The sequence below is a fragment of the Ovis aries genome, chromosome 1, assembly GCF_016772045.2.
Source record: "Ovis aries strain OAR_USU_Benz2616 breed Rambouillet chromosome 1, ARS-UI_Ramb_v3.0, whole genome shotgun sequence".
Taxonomy (NCBI): domain Eukaryota; kingdom Metazoa; phylum Chordata; class Mammalia; order Artiodactyla; family Bovidae; genus Ovis; species Ovis aries.
In genome coordinates, this window is record NC_056054.1 from 87,093,259 (window position 1) to 87,119,665 (window position 26,407).

At 52.6% G+C, this 26,407-nt stretch overlaps 1 protein-coding gene and 1 long non-coding RNA gene across 3 annotated transcripts; both read right to left on the reverse strand.

The window, feature by feature from the left end:
- Positions 1–358: 358 nt before the first annotated feature.
- On the reverse strand, positions 359–15,000 carry EPS8L3 (EPS8 like 3). Of its 2 annotated transcripts, none has more exons than XM_004002297.5 (19): positions 14,869–15,000; positions 10,842–10,907; positions 10,636–10,700; positions 8,793–8,951; positions 8,356–8,505; positions 8,215–8,270; positions 7,673–7,812; positions 7,475–7,593; positions 7,102–7,222; positions 6,941–7,002; positions 6,570–6,644; positions 6,071–6,219; positions 3,001–3,082; positions 2,733–2,767; positions 2,061–2,244; positions 1,733–1,861; positions 1,357–1,430; positions 938–1,070; positions 359–683 (listed from the first exon to the last, which is right to left on the reverse strand). In XM_004002297.5, exons 2-19 carry the CDS (start codon positions 10,870–10,872, stop codon positions 672–674), a joined length of 1,776 nt encoding a protein of 591 aa, XP_004002346.1. In that variant the 5' UTR covers positions 10,873–10,907; positions 14,869–15,000; the 3' UTR covers positions 359–671. The 2 variants fall into 2 exon arrangements, with proteins under 2 accessions (XP_004002346.1, XP_060257357.1); XM_060401374.1 differs by having other exon boundaries at positions 7,475–7,626.
- Positions 15,001–23,659: 8,659 nt separating this feature from the next.
- LOC114113138 (uncharacterized) lies at positions 23,660–25,394 on the reverse strand. The gene is made up of 2 exons (XR_003588199.1): positions 25,230–25,394; positions 23,660–24,115 (listed from the first exon to the last, which is right to left on the reverse strand). It is a non-coding gene; the product is annotated as an uncharacterized LOC114113138 (long non-coding RNA).
- Between the last annotated feature and the right edge of the window lie 1,013 nt (positions 25,395–26,407).

The following is a 26,407-nucleotide window of genomic DNA, read 5'->3' on the forward strand; positions in this document are numbered from 1 at the left end:
TGTGTCTTTGCATCATCAGCCAGTGTGGCTGATCAAAACCTGCAATTGTCAGCCTCAGTGCTCCTTGCTCTGATGTTCTGCCCTCAGCTGTACTGGGTGTCTTGGAGAATATCAGGAGAAATGTACACAGAAGGATAAAGATGTAGAGTATAGCCTTATTTTCAAGTTTATTTAGAATTTAAGGAGAGTTGGGCCATAATCATTGAATTCTGACTCTGCTCCAGTGAATTCCCACTTATAGTCTGGCCCAGTGATGGATGTAGGGCTGCTGCTGTTTCATGCCCAGTGTCCTAGCTCTTCCTGATTCCCTGCCTTTGGTCTCCACCAGGGCCAGAGGAAGCTGCAAGAGAGGCACATGACAAGCTTGAGGATACCTTTATTGGGGAGGAGAGGGTCTAAACAGAGTCTTGACAAATCTAGGCCTAAATGCTCTAAGCTCAGGAGAGAGATGCAATAAATAGGTGGCAACTGGGGAGACCTCTCCGCACAGCAAGAAGGGGCATGGTTTGTTTCAACCTGGTCTTGTTCATCCTCTTTGCCGTGTGAGCTGGGATGTGGGGTTTGCTGCAACCTGGGGGCTTGAAAGAGGAATTCTCAGGGCTCTAAAGAGTATCAGATCCGCCATCTTGCTTGTGAGAAAGTCTTGGTCTTGGAGGTGTCTGAATTGCTGCCTAAGGGCTTATCTGAGGAAGGAAAAGGTTGAAGTGAGGCCAGTGCCAGATGAGGGCAGTGCCAGAGCTCATGCCAGCAGTTAGGAGCTTCAAGGTGTGCCTGTGCACATGAAGTCAAGCCCCTGGGGGACGGTCCTGTACCAGACCTGCCGCAGTGAGCGCCGCCCCAGGGTTGGGCCTGCTGGCCTGCTGACCAGGCACTCTCATGCTCACTCAGGGAGCACCCCACATTTCCAGCAGGGCTTGGGGCTGCTTCATATCCTCACCCCCAGCATCCTTCTGACAGCCTCCAGCCGTGAGAGGACCCGGGGGGCCTCCTGTGGACACAGCATCCGTAGCTCTCCAGGTCTCATGTGAAGCAGCTGGCTCCCTGTCATGGACCCAAGGGTCTTCACGGTCCTGGAAACAAAAATAGCAGAAACTGCCAGTGGTGGGGTGGAAGGACCCAGCCCTGGATATCTGGCTGGAGAAGGGGCTGTTTGGGCTTGGAGGGCTGGGGTGACAGGAGAATTCACAGAAAGAGTATCTGGAGGTCAGGGAGTAAGATAAACATACTGGCTTAAAGCAACTCCATAAACTCCTGGGGTTGAAGGGACAAGTGCCCTGGAAGAGACGCTGTGGAGGGGTGGGGGCAGTGGTTATCGGTGCCCTTTACAGAGTTAAAGCTGTGGGACTTGGCACTCACACAGTGGAGAAGTTCTCTGCCTGTAGCCAGGCTGTGACCTCCTCAGGCCTTGAGCTAAGTCGAAGCATCGGAGCCTAGAACCAGGGGAAGTGGGAGTCAGAAGCCGTCTCATCTCAGAGCCGCCCACAGCCCCTCTCTCACCAGTGTCCCTTCTCTGGGCTTTCATCAGACCACGTGTCTCACTCCATGGTTTGCTTGCCAACAAGCACAAGGTTTGTTCTCTGCTCTGGCCCCACCATAAACTTGGCAGACAGTAAGCACGTGATAATACTGGTTCAGTTGAACCAGGGCCATCTCCTCCACTTGTCAAAGAATCCTCCCTGGCCCCACCTCTGATTCAGGCTTTATAGCTTCTGAAGTCTAGGCATGGTAGTACCCGAGTGGGTGACTCGCTCTGGCTCCTGGGGGCTCCTGACTCTAGGGGCTCCAGGATGTTGCTGGGGATGTAGCCACTCCGTCCCGTTGCATTCTTCACCAGCCACCACCGCTTGCTCTGGTCCAGAACCTGCCAGGGAGTCACTATGTCAGTGACCCGAGCCTCTCTCCAGCCAGCCTTCCCCTCCCCCACTGGACTTTCTCTCTCTGGGCCCTTTACAACCTTCCTTCACCTTCTCCAGGCCAATCCCTCCACCCCCCATGCTCTCAGTAGCTCCCATCAACCACCAACCGCTGCCTCCTTTTCTCAGCTCAAGTCCATGCCTCACCTCCAGCACCTCTCCTTGGACCACCGTCAGTTCCTGTGGGTTCCTAGCTTCAAACTCATAGAGGACTTGCATTTTCAGGACTGGCTTGACAGATCCGGGTCTGGAGGGTACAGGGCTGGGGCCATGGTTGTGTGTCTCCTCTTGAGCAAAGTGCGAGGTGCTGCTTAACCTAGGGCTTTCCCCCCTTACCCCCCAGAGACAGAGTCAGGATGGCTTCAGAGTGGGGCCTCAGAGATCCGGCCCCTGTCTCAGCCCCAGATGTCTCCCCCTTGGAGTCTAGCAATGACTTTTGGGGTTTCTACAGAGCTTGAGGGCAGGTCACTGTTAGAGGGGCTTGGGGTGTGGGTTTCTGCAGGCAGAAAGGCTCTAGATGTTGGTGATTTCTCAAGACTCTTCTGGCAGTGGAGTCTTCTGTATCTGAGCACTCCTTTGAGCACTTCATACTCAGTCTCTGAGAAATCAGAGCTATGTGTGGAGAATATTGAAAGAAGAGGGATCGTATCCTAGGAAGGTAAAAAACTGCTTTTTCACCCAGAGTAGGAGAGAGATGTGCACGTGTCTGACTAAAAGAGAGCCTAGAGGTCAGTGGGGTGTAAAATCTGCAGATCCACAGGATCAGCCCGGTCCTTCCCTCCCCAGAACCACACTGTCCTGACAAAGCCTAGGGCATACCGGAAGGAAGCAGGGTCTTGGTGTCTTGAGAGCGCCTGTGGGGGCAGAACAAAGTGAGAGCAGGACATCAGCTGCATAGTGGTGGAGAGCAGGGGTGTGAGGCCACAGGCCTGCCTGCGCACAGCTGCCTCATATCCCCTTGCCTGCCTGCTTTCCACACAGAACCCACCTACCACTTAGGTATCACGTGACCATGGCTGGACTGAGACGACGGAAACTAGCGAGAGTCTAGGGCTTTGATTCGGGCTCTGTGCTAAGCTCCCCTTACCTGGTAGGAAGTTTCTGGAAGCTGCCAACCATCATAGAATGTGGGTTGGTAGGGCAGGGGCTCGCTTCCTGTCCAGTTGGCCCTAGGGAAAGAACAGGCCTGAATCCACTCTGTGCCAGACTGTGGGATGTAGAGAAGGCGGAGATGACAGCAGCTGGCCTGGGGGATCTTCTAGGTAATGGAGAAAGTGGCCCATGTGCACAGATGAAAGGCCTCAGGACATAGCGAACAGCTAAGCACGTACAGGTCTCACGGTGCAGGTATCTGTGGGCCAGCCTCACCTCTGCCTGTGAACGTGCAGACATATCAACACCCTAAGATACGAGTATTTTAACTCACTGATGGGGAGTTTAAATGAATGTGGCAGAACTGCAGTGTTAAGGCTGGAAGACACTCCTGGGGTCTAACCTGTTTCTGTTCCCCAGCAGCGTTATCTTTCTTTCTAGCTGGTTCGTGTGTGGACCTCCCCCTTGTGATCACCACAGAGCACTCTGGCTGGCTCTAGGGTGGGGGCTGGTACTTGCCTCTCAGCCTGCCCCCTCACCATTGCCCAGGACGCCAGAGGAGCAGCCCTGCCTGTGGCCTCCAGGCTGGCTCTGCTTGCCTGCCTGGGGAACGCGGAGGCCCCTCCTGGAGGAAGTCTCTCCCTGCCTCCCAAAGACAGATGTGAATGCTGCTTCTTCGCACTGTGCACGCACATCCTGAATTGCGCATGATTCTCACTTATCCGTGTTTCTTTTTATGTTGATCTCCTTGATAGCTGTCTCCAGAGCATAGTGCACAAGGGACCGAGGAGGCAGTGAAAGTGAAAGTCGCTCAGTCATGTCCGACTCTTTGAGAATTCCATGGGATTCTCCAGGCCATGACTATACAGTCCATGGAATTCTCCAGGCCAGAATACCGGAGTAGGTAGCTTTTCCCTTCTCCAGGGAATCTTCCCAACCCAGGGATTGAACCCAGGTCTCCCAAATTGCAGGTGGATTCTTTACCAGCTGAGCCAAAAGGGAACCCCTAGTAAATATGTATTCAATGGGGACAAATTATTCCCTCTTCTGAATCTTTTTTTATTGGCTCCTTTTCTTTCTTTCCTTGTTTGATGTGGACCCTTTAAAAAACCTTTATTAAATTTGTTATAATATTGCTTCTGTTTCATATTTTGATTTTTTGACTGGGAGGCAAGTGGGATCTTAGCTTCTGGACCAGGGATAGAGCCCTCTCCTCTGTGCATCAGAAGGTGAAGTCTTAACCACTGGACCGCAAGGGAAGTCCCCACTGGCTCCTTTTCTTTGCCTTAAAAACATGCTCAAGTCTTCCCTTGACTCTGTTACTATGCTTTTTAAGATGCCATCCTATTACCCTATCTTTATCAAATTTTTTTGAAGATGTGTCCATATGCCCTGCCTATATTTTCTTACCTTTGGATCTTTCTTTATTCCTTACCACATGACTTTTACTCTGTTGAAACTAGTTCTTCTAAAGCCCTGATGATTTCTGATTGCCAAATCCAAATAGCCTTGTATGATCTCTGTCCTTCTATCGCCACAGAATTTAGTGTCATTTATAGTTTTGGGTCAGTTTGCTTCAAGCCAAATAGTTTGAATAAAATTTGCCTGAAATTTAGCTCTTTTGAAGGTTTTTACGTCCTTTTAGTTAATTCTGTTCTCTGTGTTTCTGTCTTTCATTTCATTCATTCATTCATTTTTGGTTGTTTTAAGAAATGAGAAAACATTTCAGGGCACACCTGGCTTCAATCTTATACTTAAAATGATAAGCAGAAACAGAAAATAGAATAGAGGTTACCAGGGGCTGGGGAAAGAAAGGAATGGGTAAAGAGTTTTGTTTGGTTGTTTAAAGGGTATAGAGTTCCCATTTGGGATGCTGAAAAAGTTCTGGAAATGAATAGGAGTGATGGTTGCTCAATATTGTTAATGTACTTAATGGCATTGACTTATACACTTAAAAATAGTTAAAATAAAATTTATCCTATGTATATTCTACCGCAATAAAACAAATAGATTATGTTAAGTTATATGTTATGTTTTTAGATGAAATGGACACAGACATCCTTTAATGGGGCTGAACTGAAACACAAAACACAGCCGCTCATTAGGCAAAAAGACTCCCAGAACCACTGGCTTTTCCCCCAGTTGATTTCTCTTTCTAAAACCCTCTTCTCTCTTGGTCTTCATGCTTCTGCTTTTTGTTTCTCCTTTTTAACTCTCCGGAATTTCTTTGCCTCCTTTGCCTCCTTATCCCTGTTTCTTTTTGCCACCTCGGAGTTTCCCGAGGCCTGTCTCTCGTGGGGAGAACAGGCCATGCTTATTAAAGTGAGCTCTGCTTGCTTTACTGCAATGCTTACCTCCAGGGGGTCCCAACTGTTACTTCTGTACTGACTGTTCTCAAACCCTCGTAGCCAGGTTAGACCTCTCCTTACAGGGCCAGACCACCCAGTCTCTGCAGACACCTCAGCTCAGGGTATCCAAACTGATTTCCCATCCCACCCCCACCCCCACCCCACCTGCTCTCCTCAGCTTGGCCTTGCTGCCCAGCTGCCTTTGTCACTGTTCCACCCACATGAAATGTATCTTCTCTTAGCTCCTCCGCCAGCTGGTTGCAAATCTTATTGATGTTACATTTGCAGCATCTCTTATGTCAGTGATTGTTAAAATCTGGGCTGCATTGAGACAAAGTTTTCACTTCATCCTTGACAAAACTGAGAAAAATTTTAGTAGAAGGTTGCCAGTGCTCCTTTCTTGGGAAGAATTGTTCTATTTTCTGAGATAATGCTTTCCTGCAATGGTGGGCAATGGTAAGTGTGTTGGTTTTTTTTTTTTTTTTTTCTCCTATTGTGCTTAGCCTAATTAAATGTTGGGAACTCAATGTAGATTTCCCTGATTTGTTTTTAGATATTTCATAGAGTAGAGGTTACCAGGAGCTGGGGAGTAGAGGAATGGGTATAGTTTTAACGGGTATAGAATCGGTTTTAAAATACAACGTAGAGCTTGTCACCTCCTGCTCTACGCCCCCATGTTGCTTGCCTCCAATTCATTCAGGCCTTATTGTCACTTACTGGCTGGTGGTCCAGGCTGGGCCCAGCCCTTTCCAGAGGTTATTCTCTGATGGGCTTAGACAGGACTGCAGCAGCTCGATGGCCTTGGTGGTGAGGAGGGGTGAGATCACTTGGGCTGCTAGGCCAGACTCAGGGCACTGAGTCTGGATCTGGGGAAGGATGAAAAGTGTCAGGAAGCCTGGGCTTCTTTGGGGCCAGGGAGCAGTGGGAAAGGGCTCGGGGTCCCTGGCTTCCTACTTTGCCCCAGGCCTGCTCCTTCCTGCCCTCACTGGTGTCCGTGGCTCCAACCCCAGCGCACCTAGTCTGCTGAGAGGTGCTTGCTGTGCACAGTGGGGTAGTGTCTTGAGTCAGAAGAGGGTGTGCTGGGGGTAAGCAAGGAGCAGACCCGTACCTCCCTCTGCCCCCTCCCTCCCACCCTGGCCTGTCTCCTCTTAACTTCAGCACGTCCCTCTGTACCACCTTGCTCCCCCCTACCCCCACCAACCCTGCCCTGACTCACGGAGTCCAGAATTTTGAAGATGATGTGTACAAACTCAGGGGCACTTGTATCCTGTAGCCTGGTGGCCAGCCTTCCCTGAGGACACAGGGTGAAGCCTGTCACCAGCCTTCCTCCCATCCCACCTTCACCAGGACCCCAGGGCCCCATAACTGTTCTGGGTCTTGGTGGGGAGCCTGGCATTCTCCCAAAGTAACCCAAGAGTGGGGAGGGGCGGTTCTAGGGGGAGAAGCTGGAGCAGCATGGGGTGTCCTTGGAGAGAAGGGAGAACAGGATTGCTGCAGGGAAGAGGGGAGGGAGTGGAGGGGATTGCTGCGGTGGAGGAGGGGAGGGAGGGGTGAAAAGAGCTGGGAAACTTGTGGGGAGTCACGTACTAGGAGGTTGAAGCTGTACTTGATCTTCTGGAAGCAGTCGATATAATGTGCCTCTGTTATCTCTATAGCAAGAAGGGGGTAGATGGCGGGTCATGTATCATCCCAAGACTTCCCCCCCTCCCCCAAACCCCGACTCTTCTCCCCTGGCCTTCCGTACTCACCTCCCTTATTCTTTTTCTTTTTCTTCTTGTGACTCTTCTTCTTATGACTGGTCTTTGACTGGGCCTCGTCCAGCTTCCCCACAAACAGCTCGATGTCCCTTAGGACATGGTCCAGCACCTCCTGGGCCCCAAACAACCCCTGGCTGAGTAGCCAGTTAGACCCACCCTGGAACTCCCAACCCTGCCTCCCTCCACCACAAACCTGAGCCTCAGCCCCAGCCCAGGGCCTGACCAAGCCTCTGTGTCCCCTCTCAGGCCAGGCCCTGCCTTGGTCGACCTGGGACCTGGCTCCTTGAGGTGAGGGAGACAACTGGTGTCCTCCCTTTGGCTAGACCACAAGAGCCTCAACAAGCCCAAGACAGTCTGTGGTTACCTTATCCCATTTTGGGTCCTTGGGGGATGGGGACCTCCTTGAAGGAGACCGTGAGAAGGTGCTTGGCTCTCGGACGCTGGTGTGGTGCGGCAGGGGCCTCGGGGACGGTGGTGGGGTGTCTGCAGAGGAAGGGGACCATGGCCCAGAACTTCCTTGATGGGAACCTTTCTTCCCACTGGCCCCCATGCCCAAACTTACCGTGCTCTGGGCTCATCAAGTAGTGCTGTTCCGGAAGGGGTGCCCACTCCAGAGGAGGTGCCTGCTCCTTAGGGAGCGGCCTTTCCAGAGGAGGCCCCCTCCATCGGTCCTGGTCTGAGCGAAGGGCTCCAAACCGGGGCCTGTTGAGCACATGACAGGGACGCAGCTTTGACTGGGTTCTTGGGGCAGAGGCTCTGCCCACACTTCTGCCCCAGGACCCAGGGGGTACTACTGCCCCTCTCCAGGAGCCCCAGCAGCCCTGCCCCCTGGTCTCCATCCAAATCCTTCCCTGACTCTCCCCTGCGTCATCGGCCTGCCCTCCGGGACCAGTTGGTCCCACGTCAGTCTCTGAGGATAGTCTCCAGCGGCCCTTGGGCCCCTGGGCCCATTTGCACCCTGCTTCCAGCCTCGCCACTCCCCAGGTCAATGTCTGTGTTATTGGGTCACAGGCCCCTGAGCTCCCCCAGGTGTGTGGCAGAGTCTAGCCCACCCAGACCTGAGCTCTGGGGTTCTGCAGGTGGGCTGGGGTAGAGGCTGCCTACCTTTGCTCCAGCTCCTCCTCCAGAGCCTTCTCCAGGCTGGTCTTCAGTCGCTCTGCCTGGAGGAAGCAGCAATCAGACAGGCTTGGGGGATGGGGGAGGGGAGGGGTTAGGTGGGGGGTGGTGGTGGTTGTTAGATCTCACCCCCACTTCCTGGCACTGGAAAAGCAGAGTGCTAGTGCCTCGCAGGTCCGAATCCTGCACGGTGATGGACAGGACAGAGTTGTAGGAGCCGATGTTGAGCGCCACGTCTATGACCTTGATGCTGTCCAGGCGGTAGGACTCTAGTTCCTCCTGGGCCAAACAGAGAGGCTGGCTGTGAGGTCACTGAGAGCCCGACAGGCCCCTAGGAGCTCCAGACCTGGGTTGCTCCACCCTTCCAATGGCTTGGGATGGGGTGTCCTTTCCCCTGACCCCTGTGCCTCTATCTCCTGTTTCTTCCTAGTCCTGGGTATGTGTTCTGTGGGGGGGAGGGATGGCTGCCGTGTGGGGCATGGTGGGATGGTGTTCATGCCCCAGGGCTTGCTTTCCCACAGCCCAGGTTAGCTATGACCTCTTTCAGGGAATGGTGGGAGGCTGACCTTGGTCTCGATGTCCAGCAGTTGCAGCCAGCCATCCCTGACCTGCAGGAGCAAGTCCTGGCTCCACACCCGACCCTGAGCATCCATCTCCTGCAGCTTCTGCAGAGCATCCTTGGGCTCCTGGATTCTCTGTGTCCCCAGCTTACATGTCATCAGGTGCTGAGGGGACAGGAGGAGATGGGCTGGGAGAAGGTCTGGAGAGGGGGCTCACAGGTGGGGATGGACAGGGGTGGGGGTGGGGGAAGAGCAGCAGAGGGGGATGACATGTCCCTGGCCTCCTCACTGGGGAGGCCCCAGGCAATGCCATAAAGTAGCCTTCAAGAGACAATGTGAGGGCTGGCAGTTTGGCAAGGTGGGGACTGACGGGCTGTAGGAGGGGATTTAGAACTCTGGAGGAAGGACAATCATGGCCTGTAACAGTCTAGATGGTGGTAAATGTGGGGAGGGGGCGTAGGCTTCAGCTATCTAACAAATAAGTCTCAACTTCTCCAGGTAGGTTACACGATGCTCCAATTCTGTCCCCTACTTTTCTCTGCTCTCTTTGAGAATCGCCCACCCAGCCTGGTCCATCTCTTCCCTGACCTAGCTTTCCTGTCTCCATGCCATTGCTCATGCTGCACCCCACGCCTGGCATGCGTATCCCCTTTCTGATAATCCACTACCTCCCAGTCTCTCAGGAATAAGTCGAGCCCACCACCCTTCTCCCTGATTCTTTCTCAGAGAGGTCCATACTGACCTCAGTCTCCACTCAGGCCCTTGTCCCCTGCTAGTCTGATCACTATAGCAGGGTTTTGCTGTTATTCTCTCTTCTCAAGGACACCCTTCGCTTCTACCATCCATGTTCAAAAGTCACAGTCCTGCCCCCTGTGCTCCCCTCCAGGCCCTTGCTGGGAGGATGCCATCTGCCTCCTGCCCCTTGACCCCACTCACTGCCCTGTCCTCTGCATAGCTCCCAGCTCTTCTTCAAGTTCACTCAGCCAGCATATTCAGGAGCCCTGATATCATGGGCAAATGCCCTGGCACCCTGGACACGCCTCCCCTGCTCTTGCCTCCTAGACCTAAACAAAGCCAATTCCCAATCCTCATTCCCTCCATGAAGCCAAGGGATCTTAGTCCCAGCTCAGCTGACTGGGGAAGCCTGACTGTTTCTAGATGGTTGCTCCAGCATCCCTCCCTGCCTTTTCTCGGGGTGAGTGCTAAATCTGCTGCTGCCTGGGGGTGGTTTCTACCCAGACCTTCAGCCTGATGCAGTGTCTGCTCTTCCCTACCACACCCTTCCAGTCTGAGCTTTCACGTGGTGTCAACAGCTGTCCTGGCAACTAGATCTGGCAGTGCCAGTGTCGTTCTCCCAGGCAGCGCCAGAGCCTCCATCCAGGCTCCAAGCTGCGCACAGGAAACTCAAGCCCAGATGGCTCCCCTCTCAGATAGTGGTCCTTTCAAGTCCCTGCACAAGGACCGCTGGCTGACCTCACATGTTCTGTCCTCCAGCTGTACCAGATCCTGGGCAAAGAGCAGTTTCTTGGGGCCGGGGATGAGCCGAGAGACAGGAAGGGGTGGGAGCGAGTGGTGGCAGGTGACTCCCCGCCCATCCCTCCGCTACTTGGGGATGGGATGCCCACTGGCTTAGCTTCCTCTGCCCATGCCCAGCTGCCCCATCCTCCTCCCCTGCACTTAGCAAACGCTCAGGTAGGCTTGCTGGACCTGAGCCCACCTACTCTGGCCAGGTCAGGCCATTGGCTTCTGTGGCAGACTTATCTCAGATATCTGCTTTTTGTCAGGGTGGGGGCACATAGGAGAACTTGGCTTGAACCAGGAAATTGTATGGGGCCCTAGGGGTACTCACCTCCACCCTGTGCTGCAGGTGGGTGGGCTCTAAGGCGAGATTCTGCAAGTACTCCTTCCGGTGCACTGCCAAGGCATGAAGCAAGGGGGTGAGGGCAGAAGAAGGAGTTGAGACAGGCACTACTATAGGAGGTGGTCAGTGTAGGGAGGGAGAGACTGGAGGCAGGGGTTTCAGGAAACCCAGAGGGAGAGAAGGGGACCACTTACAATAAATGGCTCTGCTGCTTGGCCGGGACATTCTGACGCTGCTGAGACAACTCCCTGAAACCCAAACTGAGCAGAAAAGACAGCGATCAGGGCTGGGGAGAGGCATGAGCAGGCAGAGCTGGGTGGAAGAGCTGCTGTCGCAGCCCATCCCTGACCTGCGTCTGGGGCTCAAATCACGGTTCCTTCTGGATCCATCTCCAGCTGAGACCTCTGCAAGGAGCCCTCCATCTTGGCTGGGCCTCGGAGGCCCCCAGGCAGGCTCCCAACTTCCCATTATTTGGCCAACAACGCTCATCCTGATGGCCCCAGGGAAGCTGTGTGGACAGGTACCTGGGACCAGATCCCATCCTGGGCCCAAGTGTAAAAGATGCTGGATGGGTGTGCCTGGCTTCTGGAGGGGAGGCATGAGGGTCAGCAGCCTTCCCTGTCACAGCAAGCCTCTTGTCCAAGCCTGTTTCAACTCTGCAAATTGGGAGGAGGCCAGTGTTGGCTCTTATGCGGGGGAGCCACTCAGGAGGGTGTAGGTGTGTGCGTATGCACACACAAATGTCAGCACGTTTATGATGGAGCTCTGTAGGATGTGTTAGTGACTTGAACTTCCCCAAATGTCTTACTAAATCTGCTCTCTTTGCCTTTTCATACTCTGAACCCTCTGCCCAGAGCCCCTCCCCACCGAATCCTATAAATTCCAGCTCAAGGGAATAGATGTTTTTTCTAAAGAAGACATACAGATGCCCAACAGGCACGTAAAAAGATGTTTAACATCAGTAATTCTTAGAGAAATGCAAGTCAAAAATCACAATAAGCTATCATCTCACACCTGTCAGAATGGCTATTATCAAAAAAGAAGCAAGAAATAAAAAATGTTGGTAAAGAAGAAAAGGGAATTCTTGCACACTGTTGATAAGCAAAATGTAAAATGGTGCAGCCACTGTGTAAGATAGTATGGAGACTCCTCAAAAAGCTAAGAATAGAACAATCACATGATCCAGCAATCCCACTTCTGGTTATTTATCTAAAAAATATGAAAATATTCATTGAAAAAGACACCCACACTCCTGTATTCATCATGGGGGCTTCCCAAGGGGCGCGTTGGTAAAGAATCTACCTGCCAGAGCAGGAGTCCCAAGAGACGAGGGTCGATCTCTGGGGGGAGATCTCTTCCTTGGAGAAGGAAGTGGCAACCCACTCCAGTATTCTTGCCTGGAGAATCCCATGGACAGAGGAGCCTGGGGGGCTACAATCTAGGGGGTCCCAGAGAGCTGGTTGTGACTGAGCACACTCACAGGCATGTTCATCCTGGCCTTTACAATAGCCAAAATATGGTCACAACTTAAATGCCCATCCACATGGGAATGGATAAAGAAGATGAAGTATATTCAAAGGAATATTAGCCATAAAAAGATGAAATCTTGTCATTTGCAATGACACGCATGGACCTTGAGGGTGTTATGCTAAATGAAATAAGACAAAAGAAGAAACACAAATGTCATATGACTCCACACTTATGTAAAATATAAGAAATAAAATAAATGAATAGACTAAACCAAATGAAAATAGAGATAATAGGTACAGAGAACAGAGTAGAGGTTACCGCAGGGGAAGGGGCAGGAAGGAAGGTGAAATGGGTTAAGGGGATCAACTGTGTGAAGACGGACAAAGTAAATTTCGATGGTGAGCATGTTATAGTGTGTACAGAATTAGAAATATAATGTTGTACGCATGAAACATACAGTTATAAACCAAGGTTAATGCAATAAAAAAATAAGTTAAATGTATTTACAGTTTAAGGATCACCTCCTCACTGAAGCCCTCCTTGATCACCCCACTAAACCCTGCCCGTTTTCCTGATGCCACACCGAGTCTTATAAGTTCCTCTCGAACAACAGCACCACCCTGGTTAGTGCTGTGAGCCTAGTGTCAAGTGCCTTATGAACTGTATGTCATTTAGTTTTCACTATCATCACTTATGCTTCCTTGGTGGTTTAGGTAAAGAATCTGACTGCAGTGTGGGAGACCTGGGTTCGATCCCTGGGTTAGGAAGATCTCCTGGAGGAGGGCATGGCAACCCACTCTAGTATTCTTGCGTGGAGAATCCCCACGGACAGAGCAGCCTGACTGGCTACAGTCCATGAGGGTCGCAAAGAGTCAGACATGACTGAGCAACTAAGCACAGCACAGCACCATCACTTATACTTCCTTGATCCTATGTGCTGAGTGCTGTTCTACAGATGTTACACCCAACAACTCATTTAATCCTCAAAACAACCTTGCTGGGTGGGTACTATTATTACCCCTTTGACCAGATGAGGATGATATGGCAGTTCAAAGAGGATCACAGGTCTGAGATCCCAAGTAAATATTTTATAGAGAATGGACTCAGCCGGGTCTGACTACAAGCTCCGTGCTTTAGCTGTTTATGTATGTGCCTCTGTCACTGGGCTGTGCCCTCCTGAGAGTGGACTTATGTTGCTCCTGCTGTTCCCCCAGTGCCTTCCAAGCACAGAGGGAGTCTAGAATATATACATATATTGAAATGGAATGGAGGCAAATGAGATGTGTGGGGGTGTGGCGGGAGTTAGCTGAGTGTGGGGGTCAAGGGTATGTGTTAATTTAATGACGTGTGTATGCATCATGGATAGGTGTCAGTTCTGCGGGTGTCCTTGCATTTCCGTGATGCATCTGAGTTATACAGAAATCCTGGAATATCCTGGGCAAAGTATCAGAGAGCAGCCCACGCCCCTGTAACTAGGACTGCTATGAAAATAGCAGAAGATCTGATAAGATGACTCAGTGTTGGGGAAATGAGTTGCTAGTAAACAAGGGATTCTCTATGGGTCTGTGTTTTCCACGTTTGGAAGGATCCCTTTCCTCTCCAAGGGTAAGGGATTCTAAAGGCCTGCTCCCCCTCTCCCCAGCTGCACCCCACAGGCTGCAACACTTCCTGCTTCTAGATCCAGAAGATAAAGAAGAGAAAATGAACTTTGTTTCTGTTAGCACCCCTCCCTACCTGCCAGCCCCTTCACACAGGATGGTCCCTGTGGGTCTTATTGCAGCAAAACAGAAATGAGCGAACAGCCTGTGGCATATACCAGCCAAACGGCCGACAAGAGTTAAACAATCTTGGTTATTCTTTAGCTGTTACTAGTAACAAACACTTGTAGCTGGACTTGTCCTTCACAGGGCCGATTACTCTCTGACTCCATATAGATTATACTCAGCACCTGGCATCCTTCTCCCCCTCCACTCTCTTGTAGCATTCTGCATTTCAGAAAGAAGGCCAAGGGCTGATAACTTCAGGAACACAAGACCCGGTTGCTGAGTTGCCTGATGGCAACTGTGGCCGTTTTGAAATGTTACAAAAGAAAAAGAAAACGCAAGACCTTCAAGAGGATATAAAACCTCTCCCTATCCCGGAGAAAGGGGGGACATTTTTCTTGAGGCGCTAGCCTGCTGTTTCCCTTTTGCCTGGCAAAAATAATAAAGCTCTTCTTTTCTATTTTCTCCAAACTCTTTCTCCTTATTTCTATCTGGCATTGGTAGACAGGGAACCAGGATTTTGGCAACAGTCTCTCTTGGCAGGTCCAAGCAACATCTGCTCCACATCGCAACAAGGAGGTGGGGTGGGGATGGAGGATGAAAGGTAGGGGGTGGAGGAACGGGGGCTGACTTTGGTCTGTCTTGCCTCTGCGGGGGGGCAGAGGGGGGTTGGGGAGAGAACCTGTGGCAGCCCAGTTTTCCCATTTATCCCCTCCCCAAGTTTAGGGAGCTGAAGCAGGGAAGAAGTTCATGTCTGCATCATGGGCCCTGGAGAGAAGCAGCCCAGAGGTGCTGCTGGAGCCCGGCCTGCCCCACTCTCTGCTCCCTGGCCCGCTAGCCTGTGGCTGAGTCCCAAGCCCTCCTTAGGACCAGCACATCGAGAATGGGCTGGAGACCCTGGCCTGGGAAGCCACTGAGCTGTCCCCACTATGTTGGGACCTCCTGCAGCTTGGCTGGGCCCTGATCTTCCTGAGGGTCAGGCCCTTACCTGGGCTCCAGTGAGGCCTGGAGGCTGGTGCCCCAAAAGGGGCAGGTGTCTGAGCTGGTGGCCTGGTGCCGGTGGTGGGAAGACGGTGGCTTCTCTGCTAGTGGTGCAGTCCCAGGCAGGGGCCCTGTGGTCAGGCAAGCCCTGAAGCAGGCCGGTCTTATGGTGCAGAGGCCAGGAGGCAGCCACACCTGTGCTCTTTGGACTCTCGGTGGGTGGGGCGGCCTCCAAGGCTACCACCTGCCCAGTGCCAGAACCCAGGCCTGTGCCCGGGCCTGTGCCGACAGGTGTCCCTAGCTTAGACAGAGCCCCTTGCTTCCAGGCTTCCTGCTTGACTTGCCTCTGCTGTTAGCGTAACCCTCTTCCCTTTGCCTGTGGGTGCCTCCCCTGAGGCCCCAGGTCAGCATCAGGCACTAGGGCAGGAAGCAGGAGAGGGCACCCTGGGCACAGGTGGGTGGAGGTGGACCCAGGCTTGGGGGCAGTGTGGGCTGGCATGTGTGCCTGTGTGTACCGCCTATGAAGGTGTGTAGTCATGGATGCCCAAGTGGTGCCTGTGAGCAGGATGTGGGGCTCATAAGAGTTGATGGGGGCTGGGAGCTGGGACTACTATGGGCATTAGGTGGAGGACTGAGATTTCTTCCCAGCAGGCGCCCACCTCATCCTGCCCTTTCTTCTTTCCCCTCTGACCCAGCAGGGAGCCCTTCCCTCACCATTCTCGCTCTTCCCTCACCATTCTTGCTCTTCCACTCTTTCCTCCCCACCTGACCCCATGCCCTCAGACTTCTGGTTGAGCCTGGGCAGCTTCAACAGAGATGGGAAACTGAGACCCCCTCTGTCCCTGTTTGTGATCCAGTCTTCATGCTTCATGATATTTAAAAGTCTTCCTTGGCATCCAGGCTGCCTGCCCTCTAGGGGCTCACAGTCTAACAAGAGAGGTAGGACAGAAACAGGGAGTGAGGCAGGAGGGGAGAGTCAGTCAGTTCAGTCGCTCAGTTGTGTCCAACTCTTTGTGACCGTATGGACTACAGCACACCAGGCTTCCCTGTCCATCACCGACTCCCAGAGCTTACTCAAACTCATGTCCATTGAGTCAGTGATGTCATCTAACCATCTCATCCTCTGTCATCCCCTTCTCCTCCCGCCTTCGATCTTTCCCAGTATCAGGGTCTTTTCCAATGAGTCAGTTCTTCACATCAGGTGGCCAAAGTATTGGAGCTTCAGCATCAGTCCTTCCAGTGAATATTCAGGACTGATTTCCTTAGGATGGACTGGTTGGATCTCCTTGAAGGCCAAGGGACTCTAAAGAGTCTTCTCCAACACCACAGTTCAAAAGCATCAATTCTTTGGTGCACAGCTTTCTTTATAGTCCAGCTCTCACATCCACACATGACTACTGGAAAAACCATAGCTTTGACTAGGCAGACCTTTGTTGGCAAAGTAATGTCTCTGCTTTTTAATATGCTGTCTAGGTTGGTCATAGCTTTTCTTCCAAGGAGCAAACATCTTTTAATTTCATGGCTGCAGTCACCATCTGCAGTGGTTTTGGAGCCCAAGAAAATAAAGTTTTTCACTGTTTTCATTTTTTCCCCATCTATTTGCATGAAGTGATGGGACAGAATGCCATCATCTTTGTTTTCTGAATGTTGAGTTTTAAGCCAGCTTTTTTTCACTCTCCTCTTTCACTTTCATCAAGAGGCTCTTTAGTTCTTCTTCGCTTTCTGCCATAAGGGTGGTGTCAACTGCATATCTGAGGTTATTGATATTTCTTCTGGCAATCTTGATTCCAGCTTCTGCTTCATCCAGCCTGGCCATTTCACATGATATACTCTGCATTTAAGTTAAATAAGCAGGACACAATATGCAACCTTGATGTACTCCTTTCTCAATTTGGAACCAGTCTGTTGTTCCATGTTTGGTTCTAACTGTTGCTTCTTGACCTGCATGCAGATTTCTCAGGAGGCAGGTCAGGTGGTCTGGTATTCCCATCTCTTTAAGAATTTTCCACAGTTTGTTGTGATCCACACAGTCAAAGGCTTTGGTGTAGTCAATAAAGCAAAAGTAGATGTTTTTCTGGAATGCTCTTTGTTTTTCGACGATCAAGAGGATATTGGCAATTTGATCTCTGGTTCCTCTGCCTTTTCTAAATCCAGCTTGAACATCTGGAAGTTCATGGTTCACGTATTGTGAAGCCTGGCTTGGAGAATTTTGAGCATTACTTTACTAGCGTGTGAGATTAGTGCAATTGTGCAGTAGTTTGAGCATTCTTTGGCATTGCCTTTCTATGGGATTGGAATGAAAACTGACCTTTTCCAGTCCCGTGGGCCACTGCTGAGTTTTCCAAATTTGTTGGCATATTGAGTGCAGCACTTTCACAGCATCATCTTTCAGGATTTGAAACAGCTCAACTGGAATTCCATCACCTCCACTAGCTTTGTTCGTAGTGATGCTTCCTAAAGCCCACTTGACTTTGCATTCCAGACGTCTGGCTCTGCGGAGGGAGTCGTGAAGGAGGAGAAGTTTCCACACAGTAGGAAACTGTCTCACAGTGGGGTCTGTGGGGAGTTTTGGAATCTCAGAAGGCAACATAACTGGGAGGAAAAGAACCCAAAATCCACAGAAGACATGCCTAACTGCAACAGTGGAAGAGAGAACTTTCCCGTGAAAGGCTCTAACCTAACTGCCTAACCCGCAGCCTAGCCTGCTCAAAGAACAAAGGATTGAGCAAATACCAAAGGAGAGCTAGCTGCGTACCTGTCCCTCTCCACCTGGAGGCAGAGAGGCAGGCTTTCGACAGCCAGAGCCAAAGGGCAAGGGGTTTCTGCAACCTCATCCCCAGAGAAGGCTGTGAGCAGGCTCCCAGCTGCTAACCATATCTTCCTGAGATCCTGGATGGTTGACATCCGCCAGGAGGGTCACAGCCTGAGATTAGCTCTCCAGAGGAGACATACAGCACACTTGGGATGGTGCTCTTGCAGCGCATCCAGGAAACTGAGTGACCAGGACCAGGGAGGTGTTTAAGATACACAGCCCACCTGGGACAGTGCGCTCACCAAGCATCTGATCGCCTGAGCTGCTCAACCTGGAAAGGGCACAAAACGCATGCCCAACCCACAGACACTGAGCCAGAACTGTGTCTGAGTGTCTCCTGTGGAGGTATGGGTCAGCAGAGGCCTGCTTCAGGGGCAGGGCTCTGGGTGAAGCATAAGCCATCTTGGAGGAGGTCTCTATTAACCCCACCATAAAACCACCAGAACTTACACAGGACTGGGGAAACAGACTCTTGGAGGACACAAACAAAGCCTTGTGTACACCAGGACCCAGGAGAAAGGAGCAGTAGCAACCCCACAAACTGACCCAGACATGCCCCTGAGTGTCCAGGAGCCTCCAGCGGAGGCATGGGTCGGCGGTGGCCTGCTGCAGGGTCGGAGGCACTGAGTGCTGCGGTGCATGCATGGGACCTTCTGAAGGAGGTCGCCATTCTCTTCATTACCTCCACCAGAGTTTGGCCTCAGGTCAAACAACATGGAGGGAGCACAGCCTGCCCATCAACAGAAAACTGGATTAAAGATTTACTGAGCATGGCCCTGCTCATCAGAATAAGACCCAGTTTCCCCCTCGTCAGTCTCTCCTATCAGGAAGCTTCTATAAGCCTCTTATCCTTATCCATCAGAGGGCAGACAGAATGAAAACCACAATCACAGAAAACTAACCAAACTGATCACATGGACCACAGCCTTGTCTAGCTCAATGAAACTATGAGCCATGCCATGAAGGGCCACCCAAGATGGACAGGTCATGGTGGAGAGTTCTGACAAAACATGGCCTACTGGAGAAGGGAATGGCAAACCACTTCAGCATTCTTGCCTCAAGAACCCCATGAACAGTATGAAAAGGCAAAAAGATAGGACTCTGAAAGATGAACTCCCCAGGTCAGTAGGTGCCCAGTATGCTACTGGAGAAGAATGGAGAAATAACTCCATAAAGAATGGAGATACAGACCCAAAGCAAAAACAACACCCAGTTGTGGATGTGACTGGTGATAGAAGCAAGGTCTGATGCTGTAAAGAGCAATATTGCAGAGGAACCTGGAATGTTAGGTCCATGAATCAAAGCAAATTGGAGGTGGTCAAACAGGAGATGGCAAGAGTGAACATTGACATTTTAGAAATCAGTGAACTAAGATGGACTGGAATGGGTGAATTTAACTCAGATGACCATTATATCTACTACTGTGGGCAAGAATCCCTTAGAAGAAATGGAGTAGCTATCATAGTCAACAAAAGAGTCCAAAATAGAGTACCTGGATTCAGTCTCAAAAACAACAGAATGATCTCTGTTCGTTTCCAAGGCAAACCATTCAATATCACAGTAATCCAAGTCTATGCCCCAACCAGTAACGCTGAAGAAGCTGAAGTTGAATGTTTCTATGAAGATCTACAAGACCTTCCAGAACTAACACCCAAAAAAGATGTCCTCTTCATTATAGGGGAATGGAATGCAAAAGTAGGAGGGGAGAGAAGGGAGGGAAATACCTGTGTTTGTGGGTCTCGTGGTCAGAGACTCGGCCCTGTAGGGTTAGGATCTGTGCTTGGACAGTCCTGTGGTCTGGGAGCAGAGCCTGTGTCCAGCCCCCACCCTTGGCTTCCTTGGGGCCATCCCAGGAGATCTCAGCCTACTCCCCTGCCCCCGCCCCAGCCAACAGAGCCCTGGATTGCCTGGAGTCCAGGGATGGGATCTTGTCCACAGGCCTTCCAGCAGAGACAGTCCACTGGGCAGCCAGCGTTAGAGGCCCAGGGGTCATGGGGCTGCTGAGACAGCCCCAGCCGTGGCCTCATGGATCCAGCTCTCCTGACCTCCCCGGCTGCTCTGTTCCCTGGGTCTGAGGCTCTTGGTCCTCCAGCTTCTCTCAGGACAGGACAGCCTGTCCCTTCCTTGCCTCCCCAAACCCCAGCCCCAGTCCTGGTCCGAGTGCCCCGCCAAGACTGCGTTCCTGTCCAGCTCAGGCTGGGCCCTGTCCTTCCCACAGGCCTCCCCATGCGTTTGGGAGGCAAGCACTGCAGGTGCTCCCATGGAGCCTGGGAGCAGAGGCTGGGAGAGGGGCCTGGCCCGCTGCAGAGACCCCTGTGAAAGCTGCAGGTGGAGAGACAAGGAGCCCCTCTTGCATCCTCAGCATCTTGCACCTTCAGGGCTCTGTAGGAGTGCCCTCGAGAGCAGGGCAGGTCTCCTCAGACAGGAGCCCTTGGCAGCTTGGGTGGGGCTGGACCTGGGGCTGCTTCAGTGCCAAGCATCGTGGAACCACTCCAGGGAAGGGGGCATTTGGAGCGATGGAGAGGCCAAGCCCCTCATCCCTGGGGACCGGGGGGACATAACTGATGCTTCCACAAAGAAAGCTCCAGGTGTCAAAGAAATTCTTTGGCAAAGTAATCCTGACTGGGACACCAGGAGCCGGGCTGCAGGTGTGAGGGGAAGGGATTAGAGGCTCAGAGGCATCTCCTTGAATTACAAGGCTGTGAAGCCTGGAGGACTTTATTCATTCATCCCTTTGTTCACTTATATATTCACTCCACAGCCATATCCTGAGGACTTCCTGTCTGCCAGACACTGTGTTACATGCTAGGAGACACCTTGGAACTCAGCTTGAGTTCAGTATCTCCCTCCAAACCACCCAGCCTCTCCTCCCATGTTGCCGGCTCAGCAAAGGCACTATCACTGGTCAAGTGTCCAAGCGGGGCACAACCTCTGCACCTGGCCCATCACCCATCCTGTGAGTCCCGTCTCCTTAGCAACTTCCTAAGCAACCAAAACAACACCACCAACAACAGGTCCACCGTCCTCCCATCCCGCCTCCGCGGCCTGAGTCCTGCCCACTGTCAGACTGTCTGCCTGTGAAGGCACTGTAGTCTCCTACACCCCCTGCCTCCAATCTTGTTCTTATTAGTCCCCCTCGTCCTTGCAGGCAGGGGATCTTCCTTAGCTGGAAATTTGATCATCCACTCCTCTGTATAAAAACCATCACTAACTCCCCACTGATCTCAGGACAAGATCCAAATTCCTTATCACGGCACTTAAAAAAGATGCAGAGACTTATTAAAACTTTGGAGATATCTAACAAGTTATTGGATAAATTCTTATCTTTAGGAAATCTAGAATCTGAGGGATTGGATTTCAAAAGATTTAGAAAGAATTCGTTCTAAAAGCTTTCAATATTATATTCTTCATTAAACTGGGACTTGGACCCACTTTAGGCATCCTTTTGTCTCTGAACCATCGCTTTGATAAACTTGTCAGCAGCAGCACATGAAATGGTGGCTAGATGAGAGACTGGTATTCTCCCTCACCCAGATACAGCAAACAGCGCCGCAGTTCCTACTTAATGGAGTAGGAGCTTTGTGAACTTGGGGCTCCAGCTTCCGAGTTCAGCCCTTATCTCCCCTCTCTTTGTGCTGCTTGTACTTTACTCTCAGCTTAGAGACTGGTTCATGGATGAGTCCTAGATGCGTCATGACCTGGTGCCTGCTGTCCTCTCTGCCCAGGGGAAACGCCCACTGTCCTTCGTGTCCACCTGTAAGCTCCCCCTTCTCTAGAAGCCTTCCCACTGCCTGAGACTGCTGGGGACCGGGCCCTGGTTCCCACGTCCCTCCACTACTGCATGTATCACGTTGAGGGAAAGTCCACATCAGAGACCTCAGGGCAGAGAAGGACCTGTGGAAAAATTCATGAACTACGGCACCCCAGGCACAAAAGACCATATACCGTTTTGGGGGCATCAGGGAAAATTTCCCAGAGGAGGGGATGCTGGGGCCAGAGCTTCAAAATCACACAAGAGTCGGGCCCAGAGATAAAGTGGGAAGGGAATGCCAGGTGGAGGGAGTAAAAATCCTGTTGGAGGCATGAGTGGAATGGAGTGGTAGACATTGGGAGTGGCCAGTGTGTGTGTGTGAAGATGGTGATGGCAGGTGACAGGGAATATCTGTGTCTTTATCACCTGGTGGTAAGTGGAGTCACTGAGCGTCACAAAGGTGTGACAAGGATGTCGCTGTTCCCTGCCCCAACCCCGCCCCCTCCCATGCCCCTGACCCCTGGGAGAACCTTGCCACTTGCTGGTTCTCAGGGCCTAGAGAGAGGCTACTGAGGCATCAAGGTAGAAATGGACCCAGCTGCACAGGTTTTAGGCTAAAGGGGCCAAGGAGCCCCTCCAGGCTACCCTGGCCTGGCTGTGGAAGCTGTCCTGGGCTTCTTGGAAACTCCAGAGCAGATCCTGGTCAATAGGGGGCAACTCTGGAGGACTCTGGGGAACGAGGGCTCTGGTTTCATGAAGGGCAGTGAGGGAGACAGGCCAGGGCTCTGGAATCTGGGAGGAGAGGCCCGCTTGTCACTGAAAGGCTCCGGGGGTGGGATGCCAACTAGGAGCATCTCAGGCTCACAGAATGGATGCCACAAGCAGAGTCCAGCCAGAGGTCTGACTGGCACCCTGCACAGACAAGGCACAGCCTCCACGTCAGATCAGGGGTGGGGCCCGAGTCACCGTGGTCCTGGCTGGGGCTGATGGATAGTCCCGGGGCTGCCAGGCAGTCACATTTCTGTGCATCTCTGCTGCCCCCAGCACTGGCACACAGGGCGAGTTGCTTCGGTGAGCCAGACAGAGGAGTCAGCAAGAGCCACGATGTCCCTGCACTTGGAGCTCACCTTCCGGGGGTCAGAAGAAAGAAACATGCTCAGCGTGGGGTCCAGAGTGTAGAGGGAGGGGCTGCCTGCACTGCCGGCCCGGGATTCCTGCACACACAGGGCCTCTAGCCTGGTTCCCAAGAGCAGCTCTGCGGTGTTCCCCACTGCCACCGCCAGCTTCCTGTTCCACAGACGCAGAGGAAAGGGGTCTGCAGCTGGAGGAGGCTGGGAGCGGGTGATTTGAGGGCAAGCACTGTGCAGCCAGGGTGGTGTTGGAGGATTCGATTTCCAGGAGAGAAGGCTGGGCTTTAGGTACTCCTGGAAACAGCTCCATTCAGGGGCTGGGAGGCTGGGGTCAGAATCCCAGGGCCCACCCTCATCTGCCCTGTTCGCCCTGAGTTCCTCGGTCTCCTAAGCCCCCACACCCCAGCTCAGTTCTCAGGCCTCGTTTCTCCATCCTTCTCCTAACTGTCCCTGGCCGCAGGATGGCCCTCTAGATGACATTCTCAGCATCCCTCCCCCACTTCTGGGCAGCTGGTTCGGCCTTCGTCCAGCCTTAGATGGGGTGGGTGACTCCCACACATACCACCTCATCCCACACCTCTGTTTTGCATTCCACCCCTCATCCAGGGAGATCCATGGTCCCAAGGGACGAGATTCCTCCAGCCTCTTCTCACCCAGACAGCCCTGGCAGAAAGGCCGACAGGGACGCCTGGAAACCTCTTCACCAGAGGCCTGACCCTTGGACGGTGATTCAGAGCAGGCATCCAGAGAGGCTGGGGTGGAGAGGAACCCCAGGCCAGGCTGGGGAGGGCTGCTTAGGAAGCGGAGCCTCAAAGAAGGGCCTGTCCTCGGTGATCTTAAGGGAGGGGATGGATATATGCCTGGCTCACTGTCCCACGAGGGGCAGCGCCCTGGGTCACCCTCCCTGGGCCTGGCTTGGCTGCCTGCTATGGGTGTGCAGGGGAGGGCACTCAACCGGCACCTCCATTACGCACTTCTGTTCCTGTCCGCGTTTCAATCTGCTGCCCCAGGCGAGCACAATGTAGCCATTCAGAGTCTACTCAGTGATGCGGGGAAAAGTTCATGGCGCAGCACGAGACAGAAAGGCAGGCCACACGGTGGTAGATACTCTGTAGATACTAGTTTAGTGGCATAAATGAATAAACACATCAATTGAAATCATATAAATAAAAACATAGAAAAAAATCTAAAAACATACGTAACCTTATAAATTGAAACAAAGCATTGCAATCATGTAAATCTTAAATATAGCAAATGTTCGTGATGTTGTATTAGGTGAAAAAAGCTTGTTATAAAATGGTAATATTCAAGTTTGTAAACAATTTTAATCATGAAAATCTAAACATAAAAATAAACATCAGCATTTGAATCTAAACTTTCTTGGCATCTAGTCTGTGACAGGCATCTATGTGCTGACGCTCACAACATTTTGAAGTAGGTTCTGTTATTTTCATCTCCGGGTTAGATATGAAGAAACTGAGGTGCAAAGAGGCGAGAGGTCACTTATGCCGGGTCACACCCCAGAGATGGCAGGACAGCCACTTGAGCCTACGCAGCTTGGCTTGAAGAAAAGGTAGTAAAAAAAAGAAACAATGTCAGTTCTCTTTAGGGTTTTTGGGGTGGGTGGGAGCGGCTTCTATGTGATTTCTTCTCTGTGCTTTTCTATATTTTTCAACTTTTTCCCAAAAAGCATTTATTTTTGTAATCAGCGCCTCTCCTTTCCCTCTCCACCCCACACAAAATAAACGGGAGTTTTAAAAGTAACAAAACAAGACAGAATTGTCCCAGGAAAGTGCTGCTCTTGCAGCCCTGGGACCTGTCCTGCCCAGAGCTGGCTGTTGGAGGGTGAGGTCAGTGGCCTGGGCCCCCCACCCCACCCTGGGAAGGCCGGTGGGAGGGCTCAACCCTCCCCTCTGTGCCACGTGGTCCCCGAGGGTCCCAAAGGCCTTGGGCTGTGCCCCTGAGGAATCTCAGGTCTTTTCATGGAAGCCACCCAGAGCGTGGGCTGGGTCCAGGCCACACCCTTGAGAGGCGCTGGACAGGCCGTGCTGTCCTTCCTGAGCCCTGGGGAGGGCTGAGTGTGTTGGGGTGGGTTGGGGGACTGGTGGGAGAGTCTGGAAGCCTCTCTGTGGTTTCCCAGCCCTCCCACCCCCACTATATATTCCCACCCCAGGTGGTTCCTCCACAGGGAGCAAGGCTCCCTTCTGCAGCACCCAGCTGCTGTTGGGACCCTCTTAGTGACCAGTCCCTCATTACCTCACCAGCAATGTAGGCCGTGTGGGACCCTACACAGTCCAGAGCAAGGGACTCAGAGCCAGAAACACTCGGTTTGACCCTAGTTCTGGTTCTTAGCTGTGTGGCCTTGGAACCTGAGTTCTCTGAGCTTCAGGTTCATCGTTTGTCAGAAGGGCTGGTGATGACTAAGGATTACATAAGATAGCGTAGGTCACATGTCTGGAGCAGGGAAGGGGCTCTGTAAATCTGCCTCCCAACGCCGGCCTCCCTGTAAGTCCCGCTGCTCCCAGCTCTCCCCGCGGAGCCACGCAGAGTAGACTCCACACGTCCAAGGTGTGTCTCCCCCGGCAGGCCTCCCCAAGCTCCCGCGGCCACCCTAGAAGAGCACGGCTCGGCGCCAGGCAGGCTGCCAGCTCGGTCTCTCTAGAGCAGTGTCTCACCTGGCTCCGTGGGGATCCCTGGGCGGCCTGGTTGAACACTCCACCCATGGAGGGGGCAGGAACGAGCCCCAGAGTCCACAGTTTCACAGTCTCCCCGGTGGCTCTCATGGGAACCAGCTGGCGAGGCCCTTCCTTCAGTGTGTCACCCGGAAGAGACCCGTGCTGGGCTGCTGCTGACTGACTTGACCTGAGAGGCTGTCCTGTCCCCCCCTCCCCCTCAGCGCCCTGGGTGTGCCCCGTGGGGTGTGCTTGTGCCACAGACAGGGAGCATCCTTTCAGAGAAATGACCTACCATGCTCTGCTCTGAAACTGGACAGTGGCTCAGGCCAGGAACCCTGGCCTCCCCAAGTCGGACCTAGATACTTGTCCAAAGAGAGGCCTGAGCCACAGCCTCGCGGGGCTCCCAGAATAAGCCCACTGACTGTGGCAGGCTGCCCTCCCCAGCAGACTGGCAGGGCCACAGCCCCGTGAAAAGAGCATAGAACTCAGGCCGCCAGAGGCCCTGCCCTGAGAAGCCTGCCCTGGATTCCAGAACAAGCCTCAGAGGGAGGGGCCAGCTGTGGGGCAGCCAGGGGTGAGGGTAGGGTGGGGCTGCCCCTGGGCTCCCGAGCCTGCAGGGAAGGTCCTGGGCCTCTCCGGCCCTGAGGCTGACCATGTCCCGGGGAGAGTGTGGACAGCTGCAAGGCACCAGAGAGAGCTGAGCCCCCAGAGGGGCAGTGGCTTCCATGATGCAGGGCAGGCACCCACTGCACTAGGCCCTTCAGTCCTCTCAGAATGTGGTCCTCTAGGCTGGAGGGGGCTTTAGAGAGACCCACCACCCCTTAATTCCTGGCTGCCTAAAACGTTCCCTCAGAGACCGTGCTCACCGTCAAGGCAGTCCCTGTTCCAGCCAGCCAACCCTGACCATTAGACCATTCTTTCCTAAGCCGGTGTCAGGCCTGCATTCCTGGAACATTCACCCAGTGCGCTGCCTCTTTTAAGGCAAGTTCTTCACACGTTAAGAGACAGTATATCATGCTTTCCTGGAGCTGCCTAAATAGTCATCGGCGCCTGAACCCTTGGGTTCAAATGTAACTCTTGGAATCCCAGTTTCCTCCTCTGCAAAATGTAGACTATGGCTCCTACTTATTGAATGTGTGCCCCGGGCCTGCTGCTGCTAAGTCGCTTCAGTCGTGTCC

Coding starts and splice junctions, on each gene's coding strand:
- EPS8L3 (XM_060401374.1), bottom strand. CDS start 10,872: ATGTCCCGGCCAAGCAGCAGAGCCATTTATT. Junction 6,645..6,940: donor AGTACAGCTTCAACCTCCTA/GTACGTGACTCC, acceptor CTGTGTCCTCAG/GGAAGGCTGGCCACCAGGCT. Junction 1,862..2,060: donor TCCAAGGAGAGGTGCTGGAG/GTGAGGCATGGA, acceptor ACTCCCTGGCAG/GTTCTGGACCAGAGCAAGCG.